The 9846-nt window shown below is 40.2% G+C and overlaps 1 protein-coding gene across 3 annotated transcripts in view; it reads right to left on the bottom strand.

Annotated features, from left to right (window-relative positions):
* Positions 1-1102: 1102 nt before the first annotated feature.
* Positions 1103-9846, bottom strand: part of LOC121514640 (cyclin-dependent kinase 17-like) — a 65850-nt gene continuing 57106 nt past the window's right edge. For 2 of the 3 annotated variants that reach the window (XM_041794852.1, XM_041794851.1), the window contains 6 exons: positions 8386-8483; positions 8115-8220; positions 7691-7733; positions 7398-7488; positions 7143-7220; positions 1104-2352 (listed from right to left, as the gene is read on the bottom strand). In XM_041794852.1, coding sequence (XP_041650786.1) covers positions 2315-2352; positions 7143-7220; positions 7398-7488; positions 7691-7733; positions 8115-8220; positions 8386-8483 — 454 coding nt within the window. In that variant the 3' untranslated portion in view covers positions 1104-2314. Of the gene's footprint in view, positions 2353-7142; positions 7221-7397; positions 7489-7690; positions 7734-8114; positions 8221-8385; positions 8484-9846 lie in introns of all 3 variants that reach the window. The other variant, XM_041794849.1, reaches the window with a different exon arrangement.

Genomic DNA, 9846 nt, shown 5'->3' with positions numbered 1-9846 from the left:
GCACATCACCTCAAATATGCCATCCCCACTGTGAAGCACGGTGCTGGCAGCATCATGCTGTGGGGATGCTTCTTGGCAGCAGGCCCTTAAAGGCTTGTAAAGATAGAGGGTAAACTAAATGTAGCAAAATACAGGAAATTTCTGGAGGACAATCTCTTTCAGTCCGGCAAGAGAACTACAGCTTGGGAGATTTATTTTCCAGCAAGACAATGACCCTGAGCATACAGCTAAAGCTACACAGAAATGGTTTAGAGACAACAAGGTGATGTTCTGGAGTGGCTGTGTCAAATTCCAGAAAGATTTAACTGAACTTCAGGGGATTTTCAGTGCCTTGGATATTTTTTATCCATCCCCTGACTAGCTTGGAGTGTTCTTTTGTCTTCATGGTGTAATGGTAGCCAGGAATACTGACTAACCAGTGACTGGACCATCCAGACACAGGTGTCTTTATACTGCAATCACTTGAGACACATTCACTGTGCTCAGGTGATCCCCATTTCACTGAAAGTAAGACTACTAGCATCAGTTGGCTGGAACTCTGCTAAATAAGGTCGACTGCTTCAAAGGGGTGAATATTTATGAAATCGCTTATTTTACCTTACATATTTTTTTAAATTGACACTACTTTGTAAAAATCTGTTTTCACTTTGACTTTCAAGAACTTTTTTTAAAGCCAAATTATTTTGACCTTGATTGATTTTTAAAATCAATAAAAGGGAAAAACATCAAAGGGGGTGAATACTTTGTATAGGCGCTGTATAGAGGCTGCAGTCCATGTTTGCCCTAGTGGGTCATGGAGTGTACACCTTCCCTAACCCCCACTTTCACGTCTCTCTGAAGTCATCTTACAAAAGCAAAACATTCAAAAACTAGACTTAAAAAACTGCTTCATTAGCCATTATTGCCTATCTTCTGTGCTGGGGCTCTGGTGGGTCTCCTTAAAGGGACCCGCATCTCCTGAGGCTAATGGACCTAAAACTATTAAGTACCTAATGCAACCAAACGCAATGATTTATAAACAGTGTATTCTTGTTTAATGATTCTATTTGATGCATTATAAATGTTGGATTCACCATTTCCCAATCGACATAGAAAAAGAAGAAAAAAACAATGCAAAATATTTCTGTTTAAACTTTAGATTTTATTTTCTTTACTCTGGAAAAAGCTCAAATATGGGAGGGTATCTGCAATGAAATCCCACACCAATAACAATGATCCACAAATAAAGTTAAAGAATATCATACAAAACATCTCTGGTAACACTGTTAAATAGACTTTGACTCATATTCACTAGGGGCAGGACTATAGCTAGTGCTCCCTGAATCAGGAGTTCAGTGGCTGTGTGCTTCCTCATACAACAGAGCAGGCATGCAACACAATGATGGAGGCAGTCCAAAAAGGAAAAAGGATCCATTTTTACAGATGATGGGAGATGGGAATGACAGAAGGGAGAACACATCTGTAATTCGCAAAGGCAGAGTGGCAGACACCTGGAACCTTGTCTTTGTAACAGACCGCAGCAGATCACGCGTCAGATTGAGGTGGGAAAGGATGAGACGGTTGTTCACGGCAGTTTAATCTCTTCTGAAGAATTTAGGAGGCAGAACTAATCCTGTAATGCCCTTGTTAATAATCCTACATTGCTTTTTTCCCCCTACTCCTTGCATTTGTTCATTGGTCACAACAAGAGACCGCAGCATCCTGGAATGATACGCCTGCATCTGACAGGAACGCACAGCTCTCATGAGAGCCTCCAGTTAGGATAAAATGATCAGTTGCGTCAAATCTGGCCTCAGAAACCTTCAGAAAAAAATGGTTGTGTATTATGTGTGCAGCAAAGTGGCAACAGAGACAGAAAATCAAACCTTATAGCTACAGAGACATCCCTCTGTGCATCTCACACGCCCACACACGCCAAGGAGCTTTGAGGTGCACTTTTGTTCGTATGAAAATGGAAATAATGACAAAAAAGATCACTAAAAATACCACCACTTCAAAGAAAAAAAACTATACACATTGCATGTACTCATTAAAGTGACAGAGCCAGTTAGAATTCTAGACAGTAGTTGTATTTAGCAGCAAATTCTCTTCTCAATAAATATAGATGTACAGTATATAAATGTCTCTTTTGGGCCCGCCTCAGGCCAAACCTGGCGAGCAGGGGGGAGGGGGGGAGGCCGCACTGTGGACGAGTTTCCCCAAGTCATTTCTGAGGAGTGATGATGATGATGATGATGCTCAGCGCCAACATCCATCTCAGGTTACTGTACAGCAAGGAGATCCTTCCCAAATAAAAAAATACAGTCCAGAAAATCTAAAACAGCATGCTTTGTCTTCTGCTCTTTCCGTTGCCTGAAGGGAGAGAGTGAAAAATGTTACTTATTCTGTTTTTGTGGCCTTTCCAATAACAGTTATGTACAGGATAAATCAGTCATGGATTTAGTGAGATTTACTTTTGATGCATCTTTCAGCCCAGTTTTGTTTGAGTTGATTTGTTTACATTTTTACACATAATAAAGTGTGCCAAGTTAGTGATCATTAAACAATCAGGCTTCCTCTGCTTCACACTTTCAAGACAAGAAAATCGTTTTTAAAGACAATGCACTTTAAATAAAACTTCCAAAAAAGTTAGGACATTGTGTAAAATGTAAACAATGGAATGATTTGTCCTCATATTCACTAAAACATATCACAAAGATGGCTTATCAACAAAATAACAGATTAAATGTATGATGTTTTAAATTAAAGTACATTTAGAAGGCATTTAGACACCCTTCACTTTTTGAAAAATTCTGTTACATTGTAACCTGATGCTACAGCTGAAAAAAAAAAGTTTTTTTTTCCCCATTAATCTACACTCAGAGCTCCATCATGACAAAGTGAAAACAGAATTTAAGATTTTTTTGCAAAACTGAAACACCACATTAACATAAGCATTCAGATCCTTCACAAAACACTTCAACACTTTTATCTCAGGTTCCTCCCATGTCTCTGGATCTTTGCTGAGATGTTTCCACACTTTAATTGGAGTCAACCTGTGGTAAACTAAAGTGATTGGACATGATTTGGAGCTGACAATGCATAGCAGAGCAAAAACCAAACCATGAGGTCAAACTGCCTGCAGAGCTCAGACAGAATTGTTGCAGAGCACGGATCTAGCATCTGAGGAAGGCTACGAAAACATTTTGCTGCACTGAGGGCGTCTAACAACACAGTGGCCTCCATGATTTTTAAATGGAAGTTTTGCACAACCAAGACTCTTCCAAGAGCTGGCCGGCCTGCAAACCAGAGCAATCGAAGCAGAGGGGCCTTAGTAAGAGAGATGACAAAGAACATGATAGTCACTGTGACTGAGCTCGAGAGATCCTGTCCAGAAGGACAACCATCACTGTGGCGATGTGGGCATATGGTAGAGTGAATAGACTGAAGCCTTTCCCTCAGTGCAAAAAACACAAAAGTCCATTTGGAGTTAAACTGCTCTTGGGAACCTTCAGTGCATCAAAAATGTTTTTGTAGCCTTCAACAGATATGTGTCTTGCAGCAATCCCATCTCTGGGCTCTGCAGGCAGTTCCTTTAACCTCTTGGCTTATTATTGCTCTGCTAAGCATGGTCAGCTGTGAGGCCTTCTACAGAGAGGTGTATGCCTTTCTAAATCATGACCAATCAAGGTGTAGAAACATGTCAGCAACAGTCAGGAGAAATGGGAGGCACCTGAGATAATACTGATGTAGTGTATGAGTGTAGATTAATGAGAATAAAAATGATTGACTGTAGCATCAGGCTGCAGCATAACAGCGTTGAAAAAAGTCAAAATACTTTCTGAAAGTACTGTTTATAACTTAATTTCAAAATTTGACGATATTTACCAATCTGTACCATCACAAACTCTTACAGCATCGTTCCCAGCATTAGAGACAAACATTTCTCCAAAAAACAACTAAATTCCTAATTTTCAACGTTCAACTTGTTGTCTTTGTAATATATTTCATTAAATAAGGGGTTTCAACATTTTGTAAAACCCATTCTGTATTTGATTATTTGTCATGAGGTCAAACTTTTTGGGAAATGAGGCTGTAAATGATGAGTAACTTTAAAAAATATGAGCAACCCCGCCTCATAATCCATGTGGAGTGAGGCTTTAAAAACTAAATATGTTATAAATAAAAGGCTGAAATTTCAGATAGCCAAACACAAACACTACAGCACATGGAGGAAATAAGACAATAAAACACAATATAATAAGACTATAAAAAGTAAAATACAATCCTTTGAGCAATAAAATAATATCTTTATTTTATAGTAGTTTTATTGATAGTCTTGATGGAAACTTCACTTGATCTCCAAGTCTGACTATGACCATGTTTCTTAGTGAGACATGTATCCCTCTTTCCTCAGTGTAGCTCATTTTTGATGTTTACAGCACAAGATTTCAGACAGAAGCAGATACAGGATAATGCTGTGAGTATGTAGTGTGTAACATCGTAGTAAGGAGTTACACAGTTAGGGATCCAGTGTCAGCCAATATTTTAGGCCTTGAGTTGTTTACATTTGACAAATAGGTACCATAACAAAATACTTCATTACACACAAGTAGCCTTGCCATGCAAGACTGTGCAGATAGATATCACTGGATATCTGTGATCCTGATGAAAACATCAATCAGGATGACTCTTGAGCACATTCTTATCACAAAGCGGCATCTGTTTTATCTTTGTTTTTAAGTACTTTGCGGATGTTTAGACTTTACTGACACTATGAACCGATCTAAAAATCTGATTATGTCTGTGGTTTTACTTTTGAGATGATATCAAGCAGTGTTGGAAAAGTAAGCCAATGCAGAAAAACAGCAGCTTGGTTTGCTCCTCAAGATAATAAATGTCATTAACACTCATATTAGCTGTTTAGTGAAAAGAACCCAAAAAGATAGTTTGGGTTTTTTTGGCCTTTATTTGATAGGATGTCTGAAGAGAGACAGGAAACAGGAAGAGAAAGCAGGGGATGACGGGCACCAAACAGCCCAGGACGCTGAGGAATGTAACATTTTAATACTGTAGGTGCACCTATTCAGCCAGCAGAGCTTAACTGATGCCCCAAATGTTCATTTTTTACATCAGAGATAAACACATTTACAGCTTGGTTCAGTTTTAGTCTCCAAAGATCATTTCCTTACTGGTAAAATCTGTATGGAGTGATTTTGTCTTTAGAACACACCCATATTGATGATATAAAGGCTAAGAGTTGTTTTTTTAGCTGACACTGATCCTGATATACCAATATTTAAATGTAGTTGAGACCTAAAACCACAGTACTTGAAACACACCACTTAAAGTTTGAGAATGAGGACATTTTAAACATTCATCCATCCATCCATGCGTTTTCTACACCCCTTATCCCATCCGGGGTTGCAGGGGGCTGGAGCCTTTCCCAGCTGTCATAGGGCAAGAGGCGGGGTACACCCTGGATTGGCTGACAAACATCCAGGCACGCTCACAATCACACCTACGGGCAATTTAGAGTCACCAATTAACCTAACAAGCATGTCTGTGGTGGTGGGAAGAAGCTGTATTACCTAAAGAGGCATTTTAAACAAAATTTTAAGGACCAAAAAAAAAAACCAAATTTCAGTCTTTGAAACACACTTTGTGGAAGGAATGGAAGGAATGATGATGAATAATTATACTGTGATGCAATATTGTGCATCCTTAACAATCAGGATTTTGAGTGTGTTGACTGATGGGTGGGAGTGTTGTAGTTGTAGTCTAAGGCCATGGTTCTCAACTGGTGGGTCAGGACCCAAAAGTGGATTGTGGAGCAGTTTTCGTGGGGGTCGTGAATGTGTGTTTAGAAAAAAATGGTGGCAAAAGTCTATGACCAACATGCAACCATACCATTTATTTAACTCTTTTACTGTGATAATGGGTCAAATTTTTTTTTATCAATATTTCAACTCAGTTGTCTCATTTTGTTGTCTTTAATTGTTTCAATAAAAGAGCTGCTTTTACCATGTTAATGACATAATTTCTCAAGATCTCTGGAAAATCGGCTAAAATGTACATGTTTTTATGGAAAAGAGTGGGGTGTAAAACATGTCTGTTTTTTCCTGTATCTTGTTCTGTGCCATCCAAGATCTTAAGTGCAACATTTTTATTAACTAAATGTGCCCTGGTGAACATTTTTGGAAATTTGGGTCCTGATTTGTCATCCAAGATATTGATGGGTCCTGAGGCTAGACCAGGAACCATTGGTCTAGGGGACCAAAGGTATGCCTCACCTCCAGCCTGTTCATAACCTAACTGAAAGTTAGTTGGAGTTATAATTTCCAATATGGCGACTGCCATTAATAAGATTCCCAAAAGAACCAATGGGTGACATTACTGAGACTACATAAATGTTTGTATTGTCTATGAATGAATGAATGATAGGAACACAAAAACAGAAATTGGTTGAAAGTCCTCTGCTTCAGCTGCTGAAGTGTCAGTACATAGGCCGTGCCAAATAGCCATAGCTAACTTAGGGATGATACACACTTTAAAAAATAATCAAATTAATACTTTTTTCTGAGAAAAAGTAATTTCATTTATGCAAAATTGAAAGGCGTGTGAGATTTCTTGGTACACTGGACCAGGACTGAATTTTATGATTTAATGCACCGTTTAAGAAATGTCAAAGGGTATAGGACAAAGACAGGTTTTTTTGTCATAAACACCCTACTTGATGATTTCTGGCAAATTTTAAGTTGCAGTGTGTAAAATTAGGAATATCAGCAAAATCTTAAAGTCTTATTCTAGATTGCAATGCTCACTTTTCTCATAGTAAGCATGGCAACCAGTGGTACTCAAAAAATGTTTTTGTTATTTGGTCTTTCCTATGGTACTGAAGAAAATGTGCAAAATGCAACGTGGATGGAGGGGACCCTCTCAATTTATGAATAAAAGGCTTATTCTAAGCTGATAAAACTACAAGAATTGTATATACTTCACATTAAACCATAATCTAGAGAGGCCTATTGTACTACTTTCCTCTCACCTTAAAAACTTAGATCTGCCTACATTCACTCGGGAGACATTCTGGTTTTGAGAACCTCTCTTTCCGAGTTAAAAATAAAACCAATCAAAGTATATTTTCTTGCATTGTTCCTCACCTGACTCAGGGTAAGTTGAGTTCCGGTAGCCGGGATCTCTCTGCAGCTGGACCTCCTTCAGTGTGAATATGGATATGTCTGCCAGACAGAGAGAGAGAGAGTCAGTCAGTGCAGCAGACATCCCATCTTGCCAGGAGAACAGTGTCTTTGTTATGAAGCTGAAACTGATCCTGACTGTACGCTGCAATATCCTTCAAGCTGTACCTAGAGGAGCCTGCCAAGTCTGCGTTACTGCGCTGCCATTTCATTACTCACTCTCTGGCAGTGTGTGCACGCGTGGCCCCAGGCTCCTGAAGTACGGCTGTCTCATCGCTTCATCAGCAGAGGTCCTCTTTTTCGACTCGTACTGAAATACAACGAAGTTAAAGAAAGAAAGAAGTGATTAATGGACGGCCGATGAATTAGGTCAACAATGTGTGATCGCTTGTGAATGTTCTGCAATGCCTCGGTGCGCTTTCATTCCAAAAATACAGGCCTAACATAGCCGCTAAATGTGTCACGCTGCTTTTAACATCCCGAACATGCCTGGCAGATTTACTGACACTCACTTTTAGAAATGACATCAGCAGGTCGATGCCATCAGTGTCCAACCTGGAGAGAAAAAAAGACAGGCAGGAGAGAGAGAGAGAGGGGTCAGCAGAGATGGGGGTGACGCACAGATGCTGCTGAGTGTAAGGAAGGAAACTCAGTCAACTATTCCACAGGATTTCCTTACAGGAAGTGACAGAGAGCGCACACTCGCACACTAACTAAACAAACCAAAAACACTAAAGTCTGAATCTAAAAACCTAAAAAGCTCTATATGCAGACACAGCTCTTGTTTTATACCTCTCTCTGTGCTGAAACTCATATCCATCTTCAATGATTAGAGGGCTAACAAGAAAGTGGAGTTAGCATCTAGAAATGTGTTTAATGACCTTATAAATATCTGAATAACCTCATAAAGATGGGAATAAAAAGCAGATGTCCTACCTTGGTGCGTGGTTAATGAGCGGCTGGGCCTTGTACTTGGGGAACTTGTAGGACTTGAACTCGTCGATGGAGGAGATTCCAGGCCAGCTGTCTTCTGTGGGAGTGCCTGTGGAGGGACATTCAATCACTCCTGTTACAGTCAGGGCAGCTGGAGGGGCTTTTACATGCTGCGGCAGGGGGGCTACATGCCAGGGTTAATACGATTAGAGGATCATATTAAAAAATAAAAAAAAGTATGTGTGCGTCCCTGGCAGCAGGGGGCAGCACTGACCTAGCAGCCTGAAGATGAGGTGCAGCTCGTCCTCCACTGTAGAGCCGGGGAACAGGGGTCTGCCGGCAGCCATCTCGTAGAATATACAGCCCACACCCCTGACAGGAGAGACGGACAGGAGAGATCAGACCTGAGGATTCAACTCAACACACCCACTGTTCTTCTTTAATCATAATATCTGGAATTAAACTCCCCTAATTACCAGCCAAGATGAGTGAAACACTAAAAGGAGAGGCAGGGATGTCCTGATTTTCACACATGCATTCCTGAAAATTTCTAGAGAATTTCAAGCAGGCTGCACAAAAATCTTCCTGACTTGCATCACAGCAGGAGACTTTCCCTGTCGGATCCTAGCTCAGAGGATAGGACTTTGCAAAAAACACGAAGCAGAGAAAAAATAAGAAAAGCATCAAAGCTATAATGACAGGGTTTGCCTTTAAAAAGTGCTTTGTGCAACTGACCCTGCTCGTAGTGTCAGTAAAGAAGCAATTAAGGACACAGTTGGCAGCAGAGACCAGTTACAATGACACCGGTCGCAATACATTTCACCCCACTTCGCTTACAGCAAAGTTTTCTGAATATTTCCTGCTTTCATACAACATGGCAACTTTACACTGAAATTTTGCCAAGGCATTGGCAGGAAAACGTCAAGGTAACCGAGGGTGACAATAACTATTTACATTCACACATTTCAGGATATTTTCAAGAGTTTTGTGTATGGCTGAGAACAGAAAAACCTCTTCACTGTGCTGCATCTATCAGCTGGTATTAGGTACCAAATATCTTGGATTATTCCACAAATCACCCAAGAAGATAAAGACTTACAACCACAGATAGAGAAAAAGAAAATCTAGGGAGAGAGTGAGAGATGACACCAGACTGAGCATCAGAACTGTGTCTAACCTGTCCAACCCCATTTCTAATTTTTACCCCTACCCCTCTTTTATAGTGGCTACTTGCCCTGTGGGCTAGTGGTGAAATCTTCCCATACAAAAAGGACAACACTTCAAGTTCCTGAATCATCATCACAATGTTAGCTGTACTAATTAATACGGAATTCACTTGGGATGTCTAGTACTTTATCTGTTTACGTATGTTATTTTGGTAAAAAGAAAAAAAAACATTAAAACTGTAATCTAAGCCAATATGAGTATAGGACTGGGACTTAGAATCGGTAGATGCTCAATATTAACTAGAAAAGCACTCAGAAAGCGCAGACCTCTGCCATTAGCCCTATCTCCAAATAGTGAAGAATCCTTTAAAACACATTCCTGGATCCAGACGGTGATCCGGATCACTCCCAAAATCTAATTTGCCAATTACTCCCTCCCTGGTGGGGTGGAAACACGGTGAGGCAAAACACTGCCTTTGCTACCTGTGGACTGTCATGGCGGAAGCACTCATGGTCTCACTGGACGACTGAAAGTCATGCCAGAGGGTGGATATTCCTCTATTCCTCCC

This window comes from Cheilinus undulatus, linkage group 9, assembly GCF_018320785.1.
Source record: "Cheilinus undulatus linkage group 9, ASM1832078v1, whole genome shotgun sequence".
NCBI lineage: Eukaryota > Metazoa > Chordata > Actinopteri > Labriformes > Labridae > Cheilinus > Cheilinus undulatus.
This window is presented reverse-complemented; position numbering and strand designations above follow the sequence as displayed.